At 49.5% G+C, this 27,393-nt stretch overlaps 1 protein-coding gene across 8 annotated transcripts in view; it reads right to left on the minus strand.

The window, feature by feature from the left end:
* The window catches only part of RAD54B (RAD54 homolog B), a 75,805-nt gene that overhangs the window by 38,601 nt on the left and 9,811 nt on the right, over positions 1-27,393 (minus strand). For 3 of the 8 annotated variants that reach the window (XM_040432021.1, XM_040432019.1, XM_040432025.1), the window contains exons 1-5: positions 23,742-23,830; positions 20,672-20,811; positions 18,892-19,021; positions 2,050-2,256; positions 593-865 (exon numbers count right to left, since the gene is read on the minus strand). In XM_040432021.1, coding sequence (XP_040287955.1) covers positions 593-865; positions 2,050-2,256; positions 18,892-19,021; positions 20,672-20,800 — 739 coding nt within the window. In that variant the 5' untranslated portion in view covers positions 20,801-20,811; positions 23,742-23,830. Of the gene's footprint in view, positions 1-592; positions 866-2,049; positions 2,257-11,097; positions 12,234-15,285; positions 16,011-18,891; positions 19,022-20,671; positions 20,812-23,741; positions 23,841-27,393 lie in introns of those variants that run through there. The other 5 variants (XM_040432020.1, XM_040432023.1, XM_040432022.1 and 2 more) reach the window with 5 other exon arrangements.

Consider the following 27,393-nt stretch of genomic DNA (forward strand, 5'->3'; position numbering starts at 1 on the left):
TAACTTTCCCAAATCGATGGATTTATCAGTAACTATGGAATTAATATATCAAGACATGACATGTACTACACCGGTCTTGATTAGGCCTGCGCCGCGGCATGTCGTTTAGGACGAGGCGTAATGCCTCCTCTGGCAGTCCGTGCGCTCCAGGTGTACATTTCAGTCATTATTTACACCAGTTTCTGGAGTAAATGAGGATGAATTTGCCGGGGCCAACACCATATCTTAGCAAACTGGCGAGGGCGACATAAAAACACCAGTTGATACTAGATTTAGTCACAATGGTGTTTAAAAAGTCATAAAACATGGCGTAGGGGAATGATCAATATGTCCGATATGAGAGGTCCAACAAAGTGGTTTGCCAGTTTTATGAATGCTTGGACTATTTAACATACTCCCCCCTTCTCGCTTGCTGTCAGTGAATGGAAGCTGAAAACATATCCAGCTCATGTGCTTCGTACATGAGGGGGCTCTGACACACTGTAACAAATCACGACCCTGTGCGAGCAGCACGTTATCAGGACAGGTTTTCGGCTTACGTCTGAAGTACATACAGGGACGGCACACTTTGGAAATGTTTAGAAATGTATACTTGGTGCGCTGGGATCGTGTCGAGGTTTGCAGATCTGGAGGTCTCTTGATGCGCCGACTTCTTTGCTCCCATCTTTCACTGGGTTGGTGAATGGTTTCGGTGGGGCGTAATCTGAAGGTGTATGGGTGGGCGCCATCACTGACGAGTGAAAGCACCTGCCGCTGGTGTAATCTTCTGCTGAGATTGTACCCATCACCTCAATCTCCTTTCCGCCAATCATCAAGGTGTGGCCTTCTTCCAAGCTTTCCAGATCCTTCAGCTTGTATCCCGACCCTGTGAAGAATAACCGTGTTTATGTAGGAAGAAAATGCAGGTTGCAGGACCCCCACCCCGACCAAGCACTGTCCACTAAACGTCAGCACCTCCTTCTTCAGGGAAGTGGGGGGCCTTTAGTTGGGAGTCGCTCTGATTAATTTGGTGTCGTTTCTGCCCTCCTGGGGTGTATCCCTGTCAGACTGGGTAGGAACACACCCTATGAACAATGGGAAGGGTAAAAGGTACATTTTTAACGTGGTTTTCCAGGAGTTAGATACGGGTGGCCTGTCCTCGGGATCGGTCATCAATACCTAATTGGTCATGGTCCGACTCCCAGCACCCAGCTGTTTGAAGAGGCCTCTTCTTTGGGGCTCGTTCACACGAACGTGTAATGCCCGTTGCCGTAGGGTGGACCACATTTGCGGATCCGCAATAAACGGGCACCGTTCGTGGCCATTCCGCATCACGGATGCGGACTCATTTATTTCAATCTGGAGATGCGGAACGGAACACTACGGAGTGCTTTCTGGGGTTCCGTTCCGTGCTTCCTCACTGCAAAAAGATAAAACATGCTCTATCTTTGTGCAGAATGGAAGGATCGCGGACCCATTCAAGTGAATGGGTCTGCGATCCCCATGCGCCTGCCCCACAGACGGTGCCTGTGCATTGCGGACCGCAATTTGCGGTTCACAGCACGGTCACGGGCTTCACACGTTTGTGTGAACGAGCCCTTGGCCGGTGACGTCATGTTCATCGGTCACATGACCTACGTGAAGCGCAGTCCCATTTACGTGAATGTGCCTGGCCTGCAATACCAAGCACAGCCCCTATATGATGCTCGGTAAGCCGTGAAAAGGCGCAGTGCTCACCAGAGCGCCGTGGCCCCTTCAAACAGCTGATTGTCGGGGGTGTAGGGAGTCAGAACCACTCCAATCAGATAGTGATGATATATCCCAAGGATAGGCCATCAATACTGAACCCCTTTCATTTCTCTATGCATTTTCAGCAGAGTAGTCAGGTTAAGCATTGAGGAGAAACCTCCTTATATACTGGTAAGGATCTAGACAAGGTCTCCCTGACAATGGGCCACGTTGTCGTCAGAATCTCTCAGTAGTGCAGCCTCAGGCTCTAGGCCTATGACCTGGAGATGTTTTTCACATCCTTTAAGAATTTATCTGTACATAAACCTATATTCACACTACCTTTTCCAATATCTTTGCCTTCCAGGTCCTTCAACGTCACAGATCTTCCTCTCGCGATGAGAACAGCGTCTCCTTCCCATTTCTTGTGCTTCTTCTTTGACGCTTTGCACCAGACCACGCTGAAGTACTTTTGGGGGCAGCTCGCCTCTTCCTCCTCGCTTCTACCGTCCACCATCTGATTTGCTGCTCGGAGAGGAGCGGCCAAACCTACGGAAACCAATGAGTCAGTAGTTATCAAACTGAGAACAGACCCGATGCAATATGGAAACACACATGTAAGGACAACAACCTGATGGGTCTGAATATATCTATAGCCACCACCTGCAAGATTGTTAATGGAGGCTATCAATGCAAGAGGCAAGGGGACAAGCAAACCAAGGGTGGAGGACACAAACCCAGAGATGGGCTACCAGGGCCAATATGGAAAGGCAAGAATGGAAGAGAAAGGAAAGAATAGGAATCCTCCTTGGCATCAGTCCAGCAGCTTCCATTACAAGATCCTGCAGGATTCTTCCCAGAAGATCCTGCTGACAACGACGATGTCCAGGGAGAAGATGATGGAAGATCTCTCCAATCCCCTATACCAGGGATCAGCAACTTCCGGCACTCCAGCTGTTCTGAAACTACAACTCCCAGAATCCTCCTTTCACATCTCAGAGTTACAAATACAACTGAATAAGTGTGCCTGTTGGGAGTTGTAGTTTCACAGCAGCTGGAGTGCCGAAGGTTGCTATCCTTATCACTGGGTCAGGGGAGGACATGGGGGGGTGGGGGTCTGTCTCCGCATTTGGAACAAAGCTGCAATACAGAGCCCCACCAATCTAAATATGGGCGGGCTAATCGCCGATCCTGGTTATCGGGCCCCAGGGATGGTCTGACAGAGCGCTAAAGGGGTCGTCTCACTTCAGCAAATGGCATCTAGCATGTAAACTAAGTTAACACCAGGCACTTACTAATGTATCGTGATTGTCCATATTGCCTCCTTTGCTGGCTGGATTCATTGTCCATCACATTATACACTGCTCGTTTCCATGGTTACGACCACCCTGCAATCCAACAGCGGTGGCCATGCTTGCACACTATAGGAAAAAGTGCTGTGCGAGTGCACATAGACCCATCTGGGTCACCTCGTGTCTACGCTGCAGCGGTGGTTGTATCCTCTGGAAACAGTGTATAATGTGAAGGAAAAATGAATCCAGCCAGCAAAGGAGGCAATATGGACGATCCCAATACATTAGTGCCTTGTATTAAAGGGGTTGTCTGCTCTTTGCTATATTGATGACGTATCCTCAGGATAAGTCATCAATATCAGATCGGTGGGGGACAGGCTCCCACCCCCGCCAAGCAGCTTTTTGAAGAGACCGCAGTGCTCACCTGAGCGCGGTATTCTCTTCTCCGTTTACCTGCTCGCTGTCGACATTACTGTCCAATTACAATTCTGCCTCCCCATTCACTTCAAAGGACGGCTCAGACCTGACCCCAAGATTTCTACCGTTGTTTTTCATTGTACATGTCGCAGATCCGTTAATCTGAGCGTGGCCATCACTCGCCGTTTTCACGTGGAAACTACAAGAATTGTGTGATGCAGATTTTCACTGAATGAACTACAGCGTAAATTTCCATTAAAAATCAACTGGCGCCTCACATTAAGTGATCTTTAACACAGATTTTGGTGAGGATAAAGGGCTGAAAACCTCTTTAAAAATTCTGCCCTGTGAACCACCTTAACGGAGAAGCTACGCGTCGCCATTTTGCCGCCACTGCAGCCAAATGCTGGCTGCAGTGGTCACCTACACCCCCCTTGCATCATGCCAAATACACAAAGGGGAGCAGGTCACCGCTGCCGCCAGCGACTGGCTGCAGAGGCGGCAAAACGGAAGAGGACATCCTGGGAGCAATCGAGGCCGAGGAGAGAGAGCGAGCGGGGGAGCAAGCCAGGCTTATTTTCGCAGGTCTGCCCAAGAGAGGAGATTCAAATGTGAAAAACTGACATGCAATGGCGTGCAGAGATTGAACGACAAACATTTTTCAGTCCAATTTACAGAAAATGAACGATTTATCATTATTAGTCGCACCCTTTTCCTATTACAAATCTGCAAGTCAGTAGCAGTGCTCTAGGGGCAACGGCCGAAATAAGGAGCAAACAGCACAAAATATTTAGCGATTACTTAACGTAACTGAACATTTAAAAAAGAAAATCTGCCTGAATTGTACAGAATTCAATATAATATAGGAAGTAGGGATCGACCGATTATCGGTTTGGCCGATATTATCGGCCGATATTGAGGATTTTGAACGTTATCGGTATCGGCATCTATTTTGCCGATATACCGATAACGTATGGGGAACACAGAACGCGCTGCTGACAGCGCTCTCTGTGTTCCCTCCGCAGCACAGGGGAGAAGGAAGCAGTGTCTCCTCCCCCTGTGCTGCTGCTGCCGCCAATGAGGGGATAGAACATAAGAGGAGGGGAGGGGCTGTGGCCGCTGCGCCACCAATGAAGATAAGCCTTTCATTCATTCATATATACAGGAGGCGGGAGCTGGCTGCAGAATCACATAGCCGGCTCCTGACCTCTATGAGCGATAGCTGCGGTCCGCGGTAGTTAACTCCTCAGGTGCCGCGGATCGCAGCTACCGCTGATAGAGGTCAGGAGGCGGCTATGTGATTCTGCAGCCAGCTCCCGCCTCCTGTATATGAATGATCGATAGACTTATCTTCATTGGTGGCGCAGTGCGCCCCCCCAAGCCCCCCAGTATTAATCATTGGTGGCGCAGTGCGCCCCCCACCCCCATCCCAATCACGGCCAATAGTAAAAACATTGGTGGCGCGGTGGTGCGCCCCCCCCCCCCCCACCCAGTATTAATCATTGGTGGCAGTGGCCACAGGATCCCCTCTCCCCTGCTCCTCCGATCGGAGCCCCAGCAGTGTAAGCCTGGGGCTCCGATCGGTTACCATGGCAGCCAGGACACTATTGAAGCCCTGGCTGCCATGATAAGCTCCATGCTGCTGTGTGCACAAAGCACAGAGCAGCAGGGACAGTGTGAGATCCTATTCACCCTGATAGAGATCTATCAGGGTGAATAGGACAAAGGTTCTAGTCCCTAAGGGGGTTAAAAGTTAGTAAAAAAAAAACACAAAAATATTAAGTATAAATGAAAAAGATTTATAAAAAAAAAATACACATTAACAATAAACAAAAAAAATACACATTAACAATAAACATATTAATTTTCAGCAGATTTGTGTAGGAATTTTTTTTTTTTTCTCAAAAATGAAAATTCCCAGAATATCGGTATAAATAATCGGCTATCGGCCTGAAAGTTCACAAATTATCGGTATCGGTCCTAAAAAATCAATATCGGTCGATCCCTAATAGGAAGCATACAGTGAAGGCCCGTGCACTAGAACGAGGCCGCTGTTAGGGCTCCATTAGGTGGATTTACCAATAATCGGGCAGATTATCGGGAACGAACATTCCTGCAAAGCTCGCTCCCGACAGTCTGCCAGTCTAGAGGTGTAGCCGATCACCCGATGAACGAGCAGACACATCAATCATCGTTTCTGGGCAGCAGATCGTGCGATCTAAACAGAGATCTACTGCCCAGAAACAATGATTCTGTATGGAGACGAGGGATGGCAATAGTGATCCCGTCCTCCTACTGTGGAGATGATCGCTGCATGTGAATACAGCGCTTCGCCTCCACTTAACGCTTCCTTCATGACAATCTGCTGCTCCTCGGCCCATCTAAACCCACTTTTAGGGCTGATGCACACGACCGTTGGATGTCAGACTGACACCGGCCGGAGGGGAAAGGCTGGCCCGTAATATTGCAGTCCTATCCTTGTCCAGACAATAATAGAAGATTTTCTTTGGGGGGGGGGGGAAGAACAGCCACGAGGACACAGAATGCACATTGAGTCATTACCGTTTTTTCCGGCCCCATTGAAGTGAATGGTTCTGCATACGGGCCACAAAAAAAAAACATGTTCTATTTTATTTATTTTTTTGCAGCCCAATTAAAATTAATGGGTCTGCATCCGATCTGCAAGAAGTATGGATTGGATGCGGACCAAACATGCTGTCGTGTGCATTAGCCCTAATAATCACTGATCAAACTCTGAGGCATCGCTCACATTTCCGTTTTTGATGGACGGGTGCCATCCTCATTTCCCGCAGACAGCACACGTACTCATTGATTTGAATGCGTTTGTTGATGTGAACTAAACGCCCATTGAAGTCTGTGGGTCTGTGAAAAACCCTTACCACAACATGGATGACACGACATCCTCTGGAAATGAATTTTAAGCCTGACAGTGTCTGTGGAACACAGATGACACACGGACCAAACACGGATCCTTCATGGACACTGATAAAACTATTTCCATGCACATCAAACGGACTCGGAAATGTGACCGAGGTCTGGCTGTGTGAAGGTGGCCTTACAAAATGGAGCCGAGATAGACATTGTGGAAGAATAAAAGAAAAACTAAAATATTTGTCATAAACTGCAAGAATTTTTATTCTTCAGAAGAAAAAAAAAGAAAAAAAAAAGACTTATAAACTGGAATTTTCACATTGTCAAGAACAGAATAAAAATCACATTTCTTATAAAAAATAAAATAAAAACGTCAAAATTACAAAAATCTATAAAGTGGAAACAATACAAGAATTTGATGATTTCTTCATAAATAGAAAAAAAAAAAAAAAAGGATGTGAAGATGTGATTTATTGTAATGTTTTCTGTACTTGTATCATTTCCAATAAATACTGCAAAGATCGCTCAACGAGGATTTAAAGGGGTTCTCTAAGGCCCCTTTCACACGGGCGAGTTTTCCGCACGGGTACAATGTGAGAGGTGAACGCATTGCACCCGCACTGAATCCGGACCCATTCACTTCAATAGGGCTGTGCAGATGAGCGGTGATTTTCACGCATCACTTGTGCGTTGCGTGAAAATCGCAGCATGTTCTATATTCTGTATGTTTCACGCAACGCAGGCCCAATAGAAATGAGTGGGGAATGCGTGAAAATCGTATCGATTCCGCAAGCAAATGCGGATGCGGTGCGATTTTCACGCATGGTTGCTAGGAGATGATAGGGATGAGCAACCCCGGACCCCATTAAAGTCTAACATGGTTATAAAGGGAAAATATTAGTATTCTTAATACAGGATGCTAAGTAAACTGTGGATTGAGGTTTTAAAAAAAATATATAAAAATAAATAAAACGTACTTACCCGTTTCAATTGATCGCGCAGCCGGACCACTCTTTTAGGACCTGCAAAAGGACCTTTGGTGACATAATCGCGCTCATCACGTGTTGAGTGTGATTACGTCACCGAAGGTCCTTTTCCAGCCAGGTCCTCCAAGAAGAAGAAAGACGACTATGCCGGATGCGCGAGCAAGTGGATGAAGCGAGTTTTTTTTAACCCCACAATGGACATTTTACTAAGCTTTCTGTATTAAGAATGCTATTATTTTCCATTATAACCATGTTATAAGGGAAAATAATAAAATCTACACAACACCGAACCCAAACCCGAACTTCAGTGAAGAAGTCCGGCTTCAGGTCTGGGTACCTAACCAGTCAGTTTTTTATCACAAAAGCAATCGCAGTCAAAACTGACTGCAATTGCGTTCCTACTCGCTCGATTTTCCCACGACTCACCCGCATCCTATCCGGCCCTCACACGCGACGCCCGTGTGAAAGAGGCCTAAGTGTGCCAAGAGCAGATCTTAGTGACCAGGCTTACAACACACAGCTGTTTGCATAGGACTGCATGGCTCATCCACGAATGTATTTTAAGGAATGAGGGAGTAATCTACTTTTCTTTAAATACTCAGAGCACCCCTTTAAAGGGGTTATCAGAGACTAAAAAAATACTCCCCATATGCCCGAGCCCCTCATACTGATTCTACTTACATGGCTCCCTGCACCGCCGCTTCTCCCTGTGCGCGGATGAAAACAGGGTGATGGGGGCGAGCCTCCCTAGCAGCCAGATTGTTTCATCCGCGCACGGGGAGAAGCAGCGGCGGCCGTGCGGGGACAAGGAGCAACAGGGGGAGCTAGGTAAGTAGAATCAGTGTGAGGGGCCTGGGCATATGGGGGGGCATATCTTAAGTCTCCGATAACCCCTTTAATGTTAACCATGAATTGTAGAAGGTTGGATTCCTGACACTTCACAGTCATAACCAATAACATTTCAGTAACTTTATTTCGAGTTAAAGGCTATGAACACCTTCAATGGGGTTTTTTTATGATTGAATTTTACTCATTTTGGCTTTAAAAAAAATATCACTTTTAAAATTTGTCTTTATTAAAAATTTTCAGCAGTTTTTTCCTACAGGTTTAGGTTTCGGCCTGGATGCTTTCCGTTTCACACTGAGCTTAGATGTCTAGCCATCATCTCTGAACTCTTGACAGCTCCACATCGTTAGGCTATTTTCACACTCACGTTTTGGGCGGACCCGTCGTGGATCTGCAAAAACGGATCTGTTACAATAATACAACCGCATGCATCCGTCATGAACGGATCCATCCCTATTGACTTACATTGTGTGTCAGGACGGATCCGTTTGGCTCAGTTTCGTCAGGCGATAGCAAAACTCTGCAGGCAGTGTTTTGGTGTCCGTCTCCAGAGCGGAATTGCAAAAGAACGGAGGCAAACTGATGCATTCTGAGCGGATGCTTTTCCATTCAGAATGCATTAGGGCAAAACTGATCCGTTTTGGATCGCTTGGGAGAGCCCTGAAACACATCTCGCAAACGGAAAGCCAAAACGCCAGTGTGAAAGTGCTGCGTTTTCATGAGCTGTCAGGAATTCAGAGATAAGGACTACACGTCTAAGCCTCAAAGCAGCAACATGACGTCTGAAACTTAACCCTGTAGAACAAAAAAATGTTTTTAGCCCTTTAGCCCAAAATTAGCAAAATGCAATCATAAAAAAAGTTGCCCCAAAGGTGTTCAGTCTTTAAGGCTGGGTTCACACGAGAGTGTCCGGATTAGGTTTTGACTGCAATTGCGTTCCGATGTTCAGTTTTTATCGCGCGGGTGCAATGTTTTTTGCACGCGCGTGATAAAAAACCGACACTGGTACCCAGACCCGAACTTCTTCACAGAAGTTCAGGTTTGGGTTAGTTGTAGTGTAGATTGTATTACTTTCCCTTATAACATGGTTATAAGGGAAAATAATAGCATTCTGAATACAGAATGCATAGTACAATAGGGCTGGAGGGGTTTAAAAAAATAAACTCATTAACTCACCTTCTCCTCTTGATCTCGAAGTTCCCGGGCTCTTCTTTACTTGAGTTGTGGGCTAAAGGACCTTTGGTGACGTCAGATCTCATGCTCCAATCACATGGTCCATCACCGTGGTGATGTACCATGTGATTGGAGCATGAGATCTGACGTCACCAAAGGTCCTTTAGCCCACACCTCATCAGTAAACTCAACTCAAAGGTCCTTTAGCCCACAACTCAAGTAAAGAAGAGACCGGGAACTTCGAGATCAAGAGGAGAAGGTGAGTTAATGAGTTTATTTTTTTAAACCCCTCCAGCCCTATTGTACTATGCATTCTGTATTCAGAATGCTATTATTTTCCCTAATAACCATGTTATAAGGGAAAGTAATACAGTTTATAGACTGTCACCTAGCAACCATGCGTGAAAATCGCACCGCATCCGCACTTGCTTGCGGATGCTTGCGATTTTCACGCAACCCCATTCACTTCTATGGGGCCTGCGTTGCGTGAAAAACACAGAATATAGAGCATGCTGCGATTTTCACGCAACGCACAAGTGATGCGTGAAAATCATCGCTCATCTGAACAGCACCATAGAAATGAATGGGTCCAGATTCAGTGCGGGTGCAATGCGTTCACCTACCGCATTGCACCCGCGCGGAAATCTCGCCCGTGTGAACGCAGCCTAAAAGTTTTCTTCTGCTCCCAAATTCTGCTGGCTCCCTGTTAACAGAGCAATGCATTGTGGGAGAACAAGGGGCAGCTAGGCTCTGCTCACATCACAATGGGGATAGATGCCTAGATTTCCTGATTTACACCATTATATCGCCATATGAAGAAGACACCACTTCCGTCCTACACTGGGCAAACGATGCCCTATGGCTACATTCAGCAAGCAGTAGGTGCCGGAAACCTTCCCAATGCATATGCCACATATTACTTCCATATGGCGGTGTGAACAGAGCAAACCGCTCGTCTCCCATGCAAGGTCAGATGTTCCTATCTGCTGAACATTGAGACTGTCCACATACACATGACATTGCTGGCAGAACCTGCCTGAGTGGAGCCCAGATAAACCGCTGACTGTTTCCCAGGGCAACCAGCAGGATTTTGAAAGCAGGTCTGTATGTGAATAGATAAAACATAGGATAACACATAGATTTCTAACGCAAACTGCTCCTGAAGGTGGAATAATATTAGGTCAATACCCCCAATAGCACAGCACAAGGCCTCATACACACAACCGTATCAGTTTAGTGGTCCGCAAAATACAGATGCGGTTTGTGTGCCGTCCGTAATTTTAAAAATTTTTTGTGGACCCACAGACTTCAATGGGTCCGTATTTTGCTAACATATTCCCATCTTTGTGCGGAACGGGCATATAGATGTGGAAAGCACATGAATGATCCGTGTACTTTCCGCATGTCCATTTCACAAAGAGATGGGACATGTCAGATACCTGATGGCAAAATGCAGACCACGGATCTACAGAAGTCGGGGTTTGGACCTGTAACTTTAAACAATCAGCAGATATTAAATGGATTTATTTTTTCCCCCGAATTTTATTGGGTCGACACTCACGTGTTCACTTTAGTCAGCCCACTAGCTGATGTCTTGTCTTTAGCGAATCGAGCTTCATCTACAAGATCCGAAGTTGATTCGTTTGAACACTGTGCGGATATTTGTCTCCGTACAGCATTTAAATGTATGAGCTCCGGGGAGGGAAATTCAAACTTCAATTTTTTAACTTGAAAACCATTTTAAAACTTGGATCCGAAGACTGCTTTGGTAGCAAGCCGTCTTCGGATCCAAGTTTTAAAATGGTTTTCAAGTTTTAAAATCGATGGCCAAAGTTATTCAGCGAAGTCTCGCGCAGACATCGGCGATAACGAATTTCCCCTCACCGGAGCCCATACTCACCGGAGGTTTTGAACGAATCGACTTTGGATCTTGAGTGACCTATCCTCATCAGTGTCCGATCGGTGGAGGTCCGACACCCAGGACTCCCGCAGATCAGCTGTTTGAGAAGGCAGCGGTGCTTCTCTCGGCACACCAAGCACAGGGCCATCCATTTGATAGCAGCTGTACTTGGTATTGCAGCTCAGCCCCATCCACTTCAATGGGGAGGAGCTGTGACTAGGCCAAGTAACCGATGACATGATGTCACATGGCCTAGGCTAAGCTTTGAGAAGGTCATGGCAGTATTGCAAGTGCCAGTGCCTTCTTAATCAGCTGTCAGGGGTCCCAGATGTCGGACCCCCATAATCAGATACTGCTGATCTATCCAGAGAATAGGTCATCAGTATAAAAGTCTTGGAAAAACCACTTTAACCCTGCTGAGACCTGCAGCTCAATATCAGAAGGCAGATCACAGTCCGGTGTATCACTGCAATATCCAGACGCACGTGTGGCAGCGCCTACAAGTTACTGTACTCCGGCAGGTCCCGCCGTAATCTTAATGCCTTAAACTTCTCCACTTTGATTTTGGCTTTCAGCAATTCCTCTTCTAGATGCTGCCTTCTCTTCAAGCATTCCCGCTTCTCCTTGATGTAAAGTCCGTATTGCTTCTGGTTGTGAAGGATGAGCTGATGCTCTTTCTTCACCAGCTGCAACGTCTCAGGACTGCAAGCGCAGGTCGTCCTTAGGTGCGAGCAGCTCTGGCTGAAGCATTCTTCTATCCTAGGAAGCGGCGGAGACATGGACAAATTCATATCCACCGAGGAGAGGGACGGAGACACCGACCTCTCCAAGGTGTGCTCAAACTCCAGATCCTCAGCATCTTCCGACGCCACCTCTATCGGCGGAGGCACCAGCAAAGATGGAGGGGGCTTCACGTCGTCATCGTCTTGCTCCAGCTCCACGGTGACGGCCGAGATGTGCTCCGGTAATGGCGGCGGCAGGAGGTTGTTTATGGACTCCGGCTTCGTAGTCTTCGTTTCACTGAAAAGAAAAGAGAATTGAGTTTGCCTGGGCATCTCTCAGTAAGACAGCAGCCCCGACACAGGCAACTGCCCCAGGGGCAAATAAACCGCCCCTGTACAGGCAACAAAGCCCAACACCAAGAAAGGGTTGCAATATTATGGGCAACTGGCTGACTTGGCGCTACTATAATCACATTAAGGGTCCATTCACACCTCCGTAGTGTATTGCGGATCCGCAATACATCCGGCCGGCAGCCCCCATAGAACTGCCTATTCTTAGGACATGTTCTATTGTTTGCGGAGCCGTGACCCGGAGGTTTGGGACCGCGGCACGGAAACGCGGATGCGGACAGCGCACTCCAAAGCGGAATGGAGACGGAACGGAGGCAAACTGATGCATTCTGAGCGGATCCTTATCCATTCAGAATGCATTAGCGCAAAACGGATCAGTTTTGGACCGCTTGTGAGAGCCCTGAACGGATCTCACAAACGGAAAGCCAAAACGCCAGTGTGAAAGTAGCCTTATTCTGTCCGCGATGGGGACGCAACCAAACAGAACTCATTCTGGTGCACTCCGTCTCGTTCAGTTTTGTCCCCATTGACAATAAATGGGGACAAAACGGAAGCGTTTTCCCCCGCCATTGAGATCCTAAGACGGATCTTATTAGCAGAAAGGGAAAGCGCAAGTGTGAAAGTAACCATATATTTAAAGTGTGCGGGGGTGGGTGGGCGCACTCAAGAACTGGGCCCCTCCAGCGCTCGGCTATTTTCCTAAGTCCCATTGCAGTGAGTGGAGGTGCTACCCACACCTATAGGTCCATCTGTGGCATATCCTATTGAAACCCCTTTAAGGTGAAGTAATGCCCTCCAGCTGCTGACTGTCCGTGTGCGCAGTAATACATAGACAACCGCGAATTGGAGTCTGGATGGCGGGGGGCGGTTGAATCTATTGCACTGTTTCACATTAACCCCTAAGTGACAGGCCGGTGTAATCAGCTTGTCCATCACTACACTAGGCTGGTGGATTTGAGAATGGTTTTTAGACTGGCGCACAGTAATACATTCAGCGCTTGCGTCTATTTCAGTAAAAGGTGCATCTGGGGGATGCCTGCTGTGGAATTGCGACTTTTAAAAAAAAGTCACTTCATAAATGCGATGTACTCTGAAACTGTCCAAATTTTCACTCCAAATCTGTAGGGGGCGCTGGAAGGCACAGGGAATCAAAAAGTTGCAAAAAAAAAACAAGAACCTCCACTTGCCACTTTTTGAAGTGTGCAGAATCCTGGGGTGCAGGGCTTGATATAACGCCCCCCACAGGGTCAGTGTGGCCCTAGAGGTCTCGTCTGGCCCCGCTCCATTTTTACGGTGACATTGCGGAGTGCTACCTCTCAGGACGCGGTGCGTGTATACACCTACCTACACGTCTATTCCGGTCTGACTACGCGGACACAGCTCCACGGTGTTGCTGAGGGTCCACTATGGGCTATGCATCTCTGCACCTGTCCACGGCTCTGCAGACTTCTGCCATTTCTTAATTTTAAAAAGGTTCCCCTTCGTAGCAAAGTTGTATGAAGGTGCCCATAGGTGTACAGCGCAGTGTATGGGGGGGGGGAGAAGTATATGACTTTTTATTTTACTTTAAAACTAAATGGTTTATGGACCCGACAGGGAGAGGGTTAAACTACCGCACTATGTGACAATATAAGCCGCAGTGATATCTGCAGGCGTAGGATCCCGGAGCAGGGACGCTCGAGGACCTCCCTAGTACTACCCCCATCCTCCTCACAGTGGCTGAGAACAGCAGCCGCCGCCCAGCGCTGGGATTGGCAGGCTCCTCCAGCTTTATATCCTAGGACTGGAATTTCAGGTTTGGACTGGCGTGGGGGATCCGCCGTCTCCCCTCCGAGTGCGACCTTTCAGTCCCTCGGCTCCCCCCATTAACCCCTTCTGCTCCGTCCTTTGCATGAGAAGGGTTTCTGCTTTGTATAGAAGACCCCAGCCGCCGCCGTCACCCTGCTCTGCCCGCACACTGCAGCGTTAGACCGCCCGTCCCGGAGTCCCTGCGATTAGCCAAGGGGTAACCAGTCAAAGATGTAATGTCTGCTACTGCGCCGCCGTCATGCAGATTTTCCAGGTCGCTGACTAACCAGATTAGAACAGAGGCAGATAAGACCATCAGGGCCCTAGAAAAGCTTCTGTCTCTTTAATTAAAGCTGCAGGGAGTCGCCCTGACTCTAAGCCGTCTGCTGCAACAGTGCCAGCAACCACCACCGGGGGGGGGGGGGTGGAGCTCAGGCTTTATTAATGTCATCTGATCGTATCCAGCGCTGCAGTTTAACAGAGCTGAGCTGCAATACCAGATACAGCCCACGGAGAGATGTGGCGCTGTTCCTTAAAAAAAAAAAAAAAAAAGCTGCAAGGGTCAGCAACCGCCACTTGTTGCAAAACTACAACTCCCAGCAACCTTCACTTGTTGCCCGGCTACCGATCCCAGTATGCACACTTGCTCTGTTCTCCCATACAAGTAAATGAAGCATGCTGGGAGTTGTAGTTTCACAACAGCTGGAGTCTATATCACGCTTAATGGGTTCTCGGACTCTTGTTGGCCTACCACGACCCGCTTAGGCGCCGTGTCAGCGCGTTATCGCCCCCACTGGTGGGAGGACCATGCGACCATTTGCCTATTCTCTACCTAGGACAGGGAATCCGCAACCTCCAGCTGTTCCGAAACTACAACTCCCAGAATGCTCCATTCACTTCTACGGGCGTCACAAGAACAGCCCAGTTGGGAGTCGTAGCTTGTCGGTCCATGCCGACCCGTTAGGCGCTGGCGCCATCTATGGCTCGTTGTCGCCTCCAGTGGTGGGAGGACCATCATTAGACTTTTCTCTACACAGGACAGGAATCAGCAACCTCCGGCGCTCCAGCCCAGTAAGCGTACACACTGGGAGTTGTAGTTGCACACCGGCCATGCTGTCGCCCCCGCTGGTGGGAGCTGGACTGTGATCACGTGACTCCTCTTTCTAGCCCTGGTTAATCTCAGGACTAACCCCCCCTCCCCCCGCACTTACTTGGCCGAGGAGCCGTTGACGACGTTGCCGAACTGCGGGATGATGTCGAGCAGCTTCTTGGTGGCCTCGGTGAGGGTGGGGTCCCCGGGGGCGGCCTTGGCCTGCAGCAGCTCCTGCTTGCCGTGCTCCTTCAGCCGCTTGTAGAGGGTGCGCAGGCCCTGCGGGGTGCGGGGCGGCCGGCCGGGGCCCATGGCGTTGTACTTCTCGGCGATGAGCTCCCAGCAGTTGTTCTTCTCGATGATGACGGAGTGCTTGTTGGTGTGCTCCTCCAGCACGCTGATGTACGGCCGCACCAGCTCCAGCAGGTCCAGCTTCTCGAACACCGTGAAGTTACACGAGCGCGCCTTCATGGTGTTAGGCCTCGGCCCGCGGCAAGCACGCACAGACCCCGCAACGCGAGCGGGCTTAAACTAGGTTAAGTCTCGCTCAGGCCTACGCCTACGGGAGGGGGGAGGAGGAGGGCTCATTGCGAATTCCTCCGGCTTTAGTCTGACGCCAGGAAGTATAAGGCTTTAAGACCAGGCCTGACCTACAGGGGGGGGGGCCGCTCCTGACACACGGGGGTGGGGGGGGGGGGCAGGGGTGAGGTAATAAAGCGGCGGACGGAGCCCTGAGAGCGCCGGCCGTGGAGAACCCCCTAAGCGGGGCCCCATCAGCCTGTGCTCAGGCTCGCCTCATTTGCATAATGCTGGTCCTGCTGCCAATCAGGGGCGGGGACGCTCTGTACGTCACGCCCAAGGCTTAGACTCTGCTGTATAAAGCTCGGCCCGAGCCGACAGGGGGAGGGGGGTATTTAACCCCTGGTGTGCTCAAACGCAGCAATGTGTATGAAGCGGAGGTGAAGGGATTACCGCACCTAGCCTCTCCTCAATACAATACATCGTGTGCATGAGGCCTTAAAGGGGTGGTCTCACTTCAGTGAGCGGCATTGATCATGTAGAGAAAGATAATACAAGGCACTTACTAATGTATTGTCCATATTGCTTCCTTTGCTGGCAGAATTCCTTTTTCCATCACATTATACACTGCTCGTTTCCATGGTTACAGACCACCCTGCAAATCCATCAGTGGTGGTCGTGCTCAGCCTCTCTGGTGGGAGCGCACACAGGTTGGTGCTTTTTCTTATAGTGTGCAAGCACGACCAGCGCTGCTGGATTACAGGGTGGTCTGTAACCATGGAAACGAGCAGTGTATAAAGTGAGACAACCCGTATAAAGGAGGCGCATATTGCTAGGATAGGCTCCCAATGGCTGACAGGTGCGGGGCCCCTATAGGACGGAGCCCGCCAAGTGTTGAGCGATATCTAAGAATTCTGTTACCACCGACCACAACTTATGATCCGTGGTAGCGGAATCCATAACGGGATTCTTATTAGATAAACCGAACACGAACCTTGTACGCCAAACCTGAAAACACAAGTTCGCTCATCCCTACAGTAGAGCGGACTGTGCATGGGTGGCCGCCCTCCATTCATTCATTTCTATGGCAGCGCCAAAAACAGGCTACGTCGGTCAGCCCCATAGAAAAGCGGTGGCTGCGCTTGTGCAGCGCGTTTCACGTCTATTTCAATGGCACTTCCGAAAATAGCCAAGTGCGCTGCTCGCCTATCTTCGGCAGCCCCAAAGAAATGAATAGACGGCGGCTGCGCATTTGCGGTCCACTCTAAGTCACGGGCTCCGCTCTAGAGATGTACACTGGCAGACATTGGGGGCTTATCCCAGGAATATGCCCCCAATGTATGAGAGGGACCAACCCCTTTAAGTGGTTTTCCAAAGTGTTTTATACCGATGGCCTATCCAAAAGGATGGGTGGGGGTCTGACACCCGGGACCCCCGCCAATCTCTCCTGTGAGCACTAGGACCTCCTTGCAGCTTAGCAAGCACAGCGCCATACATGTTATAGTGGCTGTCCTTGGTATCGCAGCTCAGCCCCATTCACTGTAGACCATGTGACCGCTGAATGTGGAGCAGTCTCTTCAAACAGCTGATCGGCGGGGGGCTCAGTAATACTAAACAGCAGGACAACCCCTTTAAATAACGTTTAGCCAAACCTGACAGTTTCAGTGGGACTGTCCAACCAGTTAGGCTCCATTCACACATCCGCAATCCATTCCGCATTTTGCGGAACGGAATTGCGGACCCATCCATTTCTATGGGGCCGCACGACGTGCGGCCCCGATCCGGAATTGCGGACCCGCACTTCCGGGTCCGCTATTCTGATCCTGAAAAAAATAGAACATGTCATATTCTTGTCCGCAATAGCGGACAAGAATAGGCATAATCTCTTAGTGCCCGCAAAATGCGGAACGCACATTGCCGCTGTCCGTGTTTTCCGGATCCGTAAAACACACACGGATGTGTGAATGGACCCTTAAAGTGTATGGGGGCTTCATGACTGCACCCTGAGGTCAGGAGACATCAGGATTGAACATGCCGGATCCTTTTTGTTCTCTAGGACACATGCATGCTTGGCCAAGTGTGCGTGTGTATAGATTAGGTTCAGGACAGACGGCTGCCGGTTGGCTTGTTCGGCTTATAGCCAAGTAAGATCTGGTATTGTGGATTCTGCCCCCAAACAGTGGGAGTCCAATATGCTGCACATGAGAGGGATCGCGTGAAGAAAGGACATTTCCCTTTGGTTTCTGGCAGAAATCGTGACAGGGGGCTAAAGTCGTGAGCGGACCCACCGCCTTCAGCATGTCCCATCAGGTGACCCTTTTCAAAAACCGATCAGCTGATGGTCCCGGGCTCCGCTCCAAGCCCCTTTAGCAAACTGATGATTTTGCCGGGGGACGCTGGGGCCATCAATGCAATATAAGGGCCAGTTCACACTGAGTTTTTTGGGGGGAGGTTTTGAGGCCGATTTTCCTGCAGGTTTTTAGCCAAAGCCAAAAGGAATCAGAAATATAAAGGAAGGACTGTGACTTCTCCGTCCTAATGGATCCACTTCTGGCTTTGGTTAAAAAGCATGCTTCGAAACCTGTTCCAAAAAAAGTCAGTGTGAAAATACCCCTAAGGGCTCAGGCACACGAACGTTGTTTGGTTCCGCATCAGAGACGCATTTTTTTTTTCCAGCTCGGACCCATTCACTTCAATGGGGTCGAGTTGCTCCGTACAGTGGGGCCGCAAAAAGGACATGTCCTATTCTGGTCTGTTTTGCAGACAAGAATAGGCATTTCTATTATGGGCCACCCATTCCGTTCCGCAAATACGCACACGGGCGGCATCCGTGTTTTGCAGACTGCGGTCGTGTGCACGAGCCCTAAGGCTGCTTTCACACAGCTGTGGCTAACCTGACCCGAACTCACAGCATGACCAATCCCTAAGATGCAGAGTGTTCGGCTCACGTGAGCCGCCGTTGGTCCTGGAAATGCGGACTACAGACGGCCACGTGAAAGCAGCCTGATATGGTGGCCACGTAATACAAGGACAGGAGCCCCTCTCCGTTCTGGCTCATAGAGGATAGGTCCTAAGACGGGGGTCCCCTCTGTGATATGTCATCATAGGCCGTCTGCATGAGACAACTCCTTAAAATGGAACTCCGCCTTTCAAGTAGGCAAAACGATGGGACATCAAATAAGCATAAAGGGTTAACCTCAGCTCTTACCAGTCGGAGGTCTGAACCTGGAGACAGCAGCGGCTGCCGGCTTCTGGGGGGTGACAGCAGGCGGTGCAGCTCCTACTTCTCCCCCGCAGCTCCTTTCACCTGTGTCTGGAGATACGAGCTCCTTCTTGGGCTTTACCATCAAAAAAGAAAAAGGATTATTACATTGGGACCAAGACAGAAACTAATCCATCCATGTAGAGGGGACCCCACCTCCACCAGGGTCTTTCTAGAGACCCCTCTCACGGCATTTTCATGTACACAGTATATACAGCAATGTGGAGAACATGGGGCAGCCGTGTGGACCCTTTCACAGAATGAACTTTCTCTCAAGTTTAAAGGTAAAGGCGACGCATGCGCAGTAAAGCAGGGTGTACTCATCCCGGCTTCAGATCCTCTTCGCCAAACTTCAAGGGTGAACGTATGACTAGAATGTGAGCGCGTCGAGGAGGCCGGAATACAAACGACCAGCTATGTGGAGCTACACAATGGCGCATGCGCAGAGATTCCTGGAGGGCAATGAGATGTTCCCAGCGCTTGACATAGTTGGTCAAAGGAGAAGGGTTTAGGCAGAATTATCTGCAGACATCCTTGTCTGGAAACCGCTCATTAGCATCCAACAGGAGCGGCGAATAAAGGCCATTTTTAGTGCGTTCAGAAGTAAAGATCAAAGGGGCGTGCCCTTTCCGATGCAGCTCAAAGGGGCGTGCCCTTTCCGATGCAGCTCAAAGGGGCGTGCCCTTTCCGATGCAGCTCAAAGGGGCGTGCCCTTTCCGATGCAGCTCAAAGGGGCGTGCCCTTTCCGATGCAGCTCAAAGGGGCGTGCCCTTTCCGATGCAGCTCAAAGGGGCGTGCCCTTTCCGATGCAGCTCAAAGGGGCGTGCCCTTTCCGATGCAGCTCAAAGGGGCGTGCCCTTTCCGATGCAGCTCAAAGGGGCGTGCCCTTTCCGATGCAGCTCAAAGGGGCGTGCCCTTTCCGATGCAGCTCAAAGGGGCGTGCCCTTTCCGATGCAGCTGGTGGCAGTTGAAGGGGTTGTCCAGTTTGCCATAATAATGACCTGTCCTCTGCATCTATTTGTCCATTCCACAGCCCCGCAAAAATATAAAACATGTCCTTTTCCTGTCTGCATTAGGCCTCATGCACACAACCGTTGTGTGTTTTGCGGTCGGCAAAGTGCGGATTCGCAAAACACGGATGGCGTCCGCGTGCGTTTTGCAATTTGCGGAACGTCACGAACAGCCATTGATATAACGGCCTGTTCTTGTCCGCAAAACGGACAAGAATAGGACAGGTTATTTTTTTTGTGGACCACGGAACGGAGCAACGGATGCGGAAAGCGGACCAAAACAACGGCCATGTGATTGAGGCCTTATGGACAAAGATAGGACTTTCTATAGAAGCCAGGACGTTCCGTGCAGGATGCACACGGCCGGTATCAGTGTTTTGTGGACCAGAAAAAACGGCAACGATCGTGGGCAGGAGGCCTAAGAGATGAATGGAGAAGAAAATGATGAAAGGGAAGGCTAGGTTTAAATGCATCGGTGTAGGAACAAAACAATGGAATCACTGGATCCGGCATATTCTGGACTCCACCAATGTCTGACGGATAGCGATAGTGAGGTCCATCAGGTGTACTGTATGGATCCCCGCATTCTGCCCTTTTTTTTGTCTGAACCTCTGCTGCAGATCTGAACCTAGCCTACTGTCTGGGGAATGTTGACAGTAGAGGATTCCGAATATTTCTACGTCTCCATAGAAAACAGCAGGCAGTGGGGCCTTTACCTCGAATGTCGTCGTCCCATTCCCCACCGACACGTATGAAGATGGAGTCACTTTAACTGGTGGCACGAAGCGAGGCCTTTTAGCTGCATTTCCAGCGAGTAGTTGGCTTGGGGCTGCTGACCGCCTCATGCTGGCGCTATCTGAAAGAAATGGTGGGGCCCCGTTATACTACAGATACAATTATACCGTTATATTGTAAAGGATGCGTACCGCAACAATCAGTCGGCTTTTCCCCATAGGAGTCTAATTAGGGATGAACGATTCAATGCTGAACGGATTCATCTCATTATCAAGAGCTCTTCCCCGGGAGGGGCTGTCCCCCCACAGGCAAAGAAGCGCCCACCTGCCTGTTGATTGACAGGGGCAGTTTTCTAGCCCGGCCTTACAATTTGGGCCCTGCACCACGGCCACTGAATCTCTGCTTCGGGAGCAGCGACTGCACGGGCACAGTAGTTCGAGGTCTTTATCATTTCGGAGACCTGCTCTGGGGTATAAGACCAGACACAGACGAGTAAGTTCAATGCGAGAAACTCGCTGCGTGTGTAGGCGCGATTCCCCGTTCTGACCTCTGCTCCTCTGACATTATAATGATTTATAATGCTGTGTAGAGTTGCATCGGGTATCGAAGTATCAATACCCAATCGATACTTTTAGACACGGATCGATACGATACCGGGTCATACTATTTACTGATACTAGGCCGCACAGCCTAGTATCGGTTAGAGAACATAGCGCGCGCCGCTCTCCGCGCACGCCATGTTCTCTTCACTAGCACAGTGATGGAGGCGGCAGGCCCTCCCTCTCCACTGTGACGTGGCTGCCACCAATGGGGAGATAGCAGGGAGGAGGAGGGGAGGGGCTGTGACTGTGGCCACTGAGCCACCAATGAATGTAAAACACATTAATTTAAGTATAGGAGGCAGCCGATTAACCCCTCAGGTGCCACAGTTCGGCAGATCGCATGCCATGTTATTGAGGCCGGGTACTGCCGCCGGCACTCGCTGCCTCCTATACTTGAATTAATGTGTTTTACATTCATTGGTGGCGCAGTGCGCCCCTCCCCCCCTCAGTATAAGTATCATTGGTGGCGCAGTAGCCACAGGTGCACCCCCCCCCCCCCCCCCCCATTGTTATAGTCATTTCTGCAGAGGCTACAGGGTCCCCTCTCCCCTCCTCTTCATTGGTGGCAGTGCCAGTTCTGATCGGAGGCCCATCAGTGTAATCCTGGGGCTCCGATCGGTTACCATGGCAGCCAGGACACTACTGAAGCCCTGGCCGCCATGGTAAGCTCCCTGCTGCTGTGTGCACTACACACAGGGCAGCAGGGAGAGTGTGAAGTCCTATTCACCACCAGAGATCTATCAGGGTGAATAGGACAAGGGTTCTAACCCCTAAGGAAGAAAATAGTAAATAAAAAGTAAAAAAAAAAAAGTTTATAAAAACACCAAAATACAAAAAGTTTAAATCACCCCCTTTCCCCAAGTTTACATATAAATTTGACAAACAATAAAAAATAAACATATTACATATCGCCACGTCGAAAAAAGTGTGAATTATTAAAATATAAAAAAATATTTCCTATGCGGTAAACGCTATAACAGGAAAAAATTATATAAAAATCAAAACCCCCAAAAAAGAGAATCGGACTGTTCTTTTATGGGCCGGAAGTTCCATAAAATGCGGAATGCACGCGGCTTTTTTTGGTGTTTTAATTTTTTTCACGTGGTATCAAATGGTATCGAGTATCGCAATACTTTATGGTATCAATCGAATCAAAATTTTTATATCGTGACAACCCTAAGGTCGCATTCACACATACGTGGATGTTCACGGACCGCGGTCTGTGAATACCCGGCCTGCCGTCCTGCTGAGTGCACAGCGTCATAGTAACCAATGACGCCGTGCACTCAGCAGGACGGGTTTTCCGTGAAAATCCATGTATGTGTGAATGCGGCCTAATGCTGTGTGTCCCTGCGAGACCTGGAATCTACTGAATTCTTCACACACAATGCCCTCAGTGTGAGGCCTCATGCACATGTATGTATTTTGCAGAACGGAACAGATGGCCCCTAATAGAACAGTCCTATCCTTGTCCGTAATGCGGACAATAATAGGACATGTTCTATTTTTTTGTGGAACAGAAATACGGACACGGAATGCACACGGAGCACCTAATGTTTTTTTTGCGGACCCATTGAAATGAATGGTTCCGCATACGGTCCGCAAAAAAACGGAACGGACACGGAAAGAAAATACGTTTGTGTGCATGAGCCCTAATTCAGTAGATACAGGCCGCGCAGGGACACACAGCATTATGAATCATTATAAGGGCTCATGCACACGACTGCGGTTTTGGTCCAAATCAGATATGCATTTTTTGTGAGTCGGATGCGGACCCATTTACTTCAACTTACGAGGCTCGGCCCGGGGGCCCTACCGTTTACGAGGCTCGGCCCGGGGGCCCTACCGTTTACGAGGCTCGGCCCGGGGGCCCTACCGTTTACGAGGCTCGGCCCGGGGGCCCTACCGTTTACGAGGCTCGGCCCGGGGGCCCTACCGTTTACGAGGCTCGGCCCGGGGTCTGTAATATGTAGGGGATTTGGCCTGTGATGTGCATTTATATAGGGGCTGGTCTGGATTCTAAACCTATTAGGGGGTCTCGGGTCCACTGTCTGCATGGTTAGCGCTCTATATTTTGTAAGAGATCTGAAGAGGGGGGGGGTCTGGATTTGGGTCCATATTTATTTAGGGGCTCTATTGGTTTAGTAGGTCTGGGGTCTGTACTTAGTCCCATATTTCTTCAGGGGGGTCTGGTCAGGGTCCTATTGGTTTAGTAGGTCTGGGGGTCTCTAGAGAATGCCTGATGTCCATACAGACCCCCTGGTATTAGCTGTGTGACTATGGCATATCTACCATTCAGCCCCCTGATACTATTAGGCGTCACCCAGCTTTCCCAGGCTCTGAACAAAAGCACAGGCTGTTTTGCCATGTGACAGGTATTCCTGTGAGGGTGGCACGACTGTCAGTTCATTGGGGGCTCCATGTAAAATAACGTATAGACAGTATGTACCGTACTCACACCCGGGACCGTCAACCAACTCCTAAACCAGCTGCCGCCGGTGTTCACCGCTCAAACCTCCCTCTCTCCCGGCATGCACCACGACCCGCCAATTCTCTTCAGTCACTAAGCAGTGAGTTGCACTCTTTTGCTCGCTAAATAAAGTTTATTGAAGGAACAAATAAACAAAAAAAAATCCGCGTTCTCTAGTTGCTATAGCAACGGAGAGCGAGGAGGTTGGGTAATCCGCTTGTGTGAATTTTGGTGTAGCAGGGAAGATAAACAGCTGTGCAAGCGCCTCTAGTTGCTTAGCAACAAACAGACCAAGGCTCAGGCTGTATACAGTTTATTGAACTAAACAAATCAGTATTCGCTATAAAAAAAACTAAAACGGTATAGTGCGGAACTAACCCCGCCCCCAACCCATCCTTAGTCTGTGCGCTGCCACGTGATCACGTGACCTGAACCTCCCGGGAAGTGGGAGGAACCTGTAACTAGCAGAATGAGCCGCTTTATCAGTGCAGACACAGTGCGCCGAACCTGCTGCAGGGCACCGTGCACTACGCTGTAGGCTGTATTGGATTGACAGCAGGGAATTAGCCCAATAAGCCCAAGAATGAGTGAGCCTAGTCTGCCATTACCAATGTATGATGCAGAAGAATTATGTCCCTCTTTAGTATTGCCTCTTGCCCCATTCACAGTAGTTATTAACCCCTTGCAGCAGTCCCCCATTCACAGTAGTTATTCCCCCCTTTCAGCAGTCCCCCCTTCACAGTAGTTATTACCCGCTTTAAGCAGTCCCCCCTTCACAGTAGTTATTACCCGCTTTAAGCAGTCCCCCATTCACAGTAGTTATGCCCCCTTTCAGCAGTCCCCCTTAACAGTAGTTATTACCCGCTTTAAGCAGCCCCCCATTCACAGTAGTTATGCCCCCTTTTAACAGTCCTTTGTTCACAGTAGTTATTAACTCCTTTCAGCAGCTGTAGGAAGGCGCAGGGGTCCGTGTCACCGAGGTTCCTGGCCTCGGTGAGATAGGAATCGGTAGTTTAATGTGTCAGTAGCAGCTAGTGCTCGCTGACACAGTGTTTTTTACTTAGTGTGGCTGTAAAGCCGATCCGGGCCAGTTCTTATTGGGAGCAGCCAAAGAGCAGGGTGGGTGGCTGTTCCCCACGTTCCAGGCCAGTTTTTGGGCTGGGAATAAAAACCCAGCCAGCAGCTCAGCTGTGTGTGTGTGTGGATTACCCTGCATTTTCATAGTGGAGCTGTGAAGCACGGTGGTTTTGGGTTCCAACCAGTTGGTAGCATGCTGGAGAGCCGCACGCTGAAAGTCAGGCGTCTGTGGATTGCCATGGACAAAACAGTCCATGTTGTTTTTGCTTTATTGCTTTTTGTGTGAATAAACACTGAACTTTTACTTTTACTACCGTGTTCTTGCCTCTGTACTGCGTCCGCTTACTCTGCCTACCAGAGCAAATCCCTACAATTGGTGGAGGATGCGGGCCAGTGCAGTGAGGCTGGCGTGAACACCGAAATATTTTTGGTTTTCATTTTCTTTTTTGGCACGATTGTATGTCATTTATCAAACCAGCTAAATTCAAACCTGTGTCACATGACAAAATGGAGGCTGTTGTGAAGGCCCTCATGGAGGCTAATTTGCAGCAGGGAGAGACCAACCTGCACCAGCGGGAGGCTCAGCAGCAAGAGACTAACCAGTTGCTGTTACATGAAGTGATGGCTTTGCAGACAGCAGGAGCAACCCCAAGCGTCCACGATGCCCGGAAAGCAGTCCGTGCAGCTATCCCTAAGATGGCACCATCAGATGACGTCGAAACCTACCTGGCGATGTATGAAAAGGTGGCCACAAGGGAGACTCTACCCCGAGACCAGTGGGCTGAGGTCGTCGCTCCGTTCCTTACATCAGATTCCCAGCGGGTGTGGTTCGACTTGCCGGATGACCAAGCATCAGAAAGAGAGTTACGAGAGTGACTGATACCCATGAGACAGGGGTAACCCTAGCAGAGTGGCCCGCCTCAGGGGGGAGACCAGAACACTGGGAACCTGAGTCCAAAGGGCCAGCGATAGGGGTGACCGGGGGAAACAACCCCGCTAAATCAGCTGTGTGGTGAATCCATTGAACAGTTGGTGGTGCCCCAGGCTTATCGCAAACTTGTGTTAGAGTTAGCCCACTAGCATGTTCTCGGGGGTCATCTGGGAATGCAGAAAACACAGGACCGGATACTACAACGGTTTTACTGGCCCAGTGTGTTTAAAGAGGTGGACGAGTTCTGTAAGTCTTGCCCGACCTGCCAGGCAACTAGCCCCCAGCACCTTTTTCACAGTCCCTTGGTACCTCTCCTGATCATCAAGATACCGATTGAGCGAATCGCTATGGACCTAGTAGGCCCAGTACCGAAGTCCGCTAGGGGACACCAACACATCTTGGTTGTCCTTGATTATGCCACTCAGTACCCGGAGGCAGTGCCACTGCGACATACATTGGCAAAACTTATAGCTAAAGAGCTATCTGAGTAGTTCTCCCGAGTGGGGCTTCCTAAAGAGGTTCTGACGGACCAGGGGACCCCTTTTATGTCTAAGGTCGTGAGGGAACTCTGTAAGTTACTGCATATTAAACAGTTAGACGTCCGTGTACCATCCACAAACGGACGGTCTGGTGGAAAGGTTTAATAAAACTCTAAAAACCATGTTAAAAAGGGTTGTGTCCAAAGATGGGAAGGATTGGGACCTTTTTCTGCCCTATCTCATGTTCGCAGTGCGAGAGGTGCCCCAGGCCTCTACTGGGTTCTCGCCCTTCGAATTGCTATATGGCAGACATTCTCATGGCTTGTTGGACGTAGCCAAAGAGGCGTGGGAACAACAACCCACTCCGCATAAAAGCGTCCTGGAATATGTCAGCGAGCCCAGAGTTGGATCTATAATCGGCAGACTCGGGTCCGGATCTTTAACCCGGGCGATCGGGTTTTAATTCTGGTGCCGACCGTGGACAGTAAGTTCCTAGCCAGGTGGCAGGGGCCCTACGAGGTACGGGAAAAAATTGGAGAGGAAAATTACAAGGTACACCAGCCGGGGAGGCGAAAACTGGAGCAGGTTTACCATGTTAATTTACTAAAACCTTGGAAAGATAGGGAAACCTGTACAGAAGACAGCCCGCGACCGGGTTTTCTAGGGCAAGAGGTTCTGTTGCCACAATAAAAATTGCTGACAGCCTCTCCTCTAAACAGGCTCAGGAAACCAGGGAGTTCGTTAGTCGGAACACGGATGTGTTCTCGGACCTCCCTGGACGCACTTCCACAATCCAACATGACATTGTCACTGAGCCTCAGGCAAAAGTCCAGTTAAAGCCATACCGGGTGCCCGAGGCTCGGCGAAAAGCCATCTTGGAGGAAGTGCAGCTCATGCTGCGGCTAGACATCATTGAGGAGTCTAAAAGTGAGTGGGCCAGTCCTATAGTCTTAATTCCGATTAAATACGATTTTGTAACAATTTTAGGAAGTTGAACGAAATATCTAAGTTTTATGCATATCCCATGCCTCGGGTAGATGAACTAATTGAGAAGTTAGGGCAAGCCAGGTATTTTTCTGTTTTGGACCTCGCCAAAGGGTACTGGCAGGTACCCTTGATGGAGGCTGCCAAAGAGAAACTGCCT

This window comes from Bufo bufo, chromosome 5 (genome assembly GCF_905171765.1).
Source record: "Bufo bufo chromosome 5, aBufBuf1.1, whole genome shotgun sequence".
NCBI classification, from domain to species: Eukaryota; Metazoa; Chordata; class Amphibia; order Anura; family Bufonidae; genus Bufo; species Bufo bufo.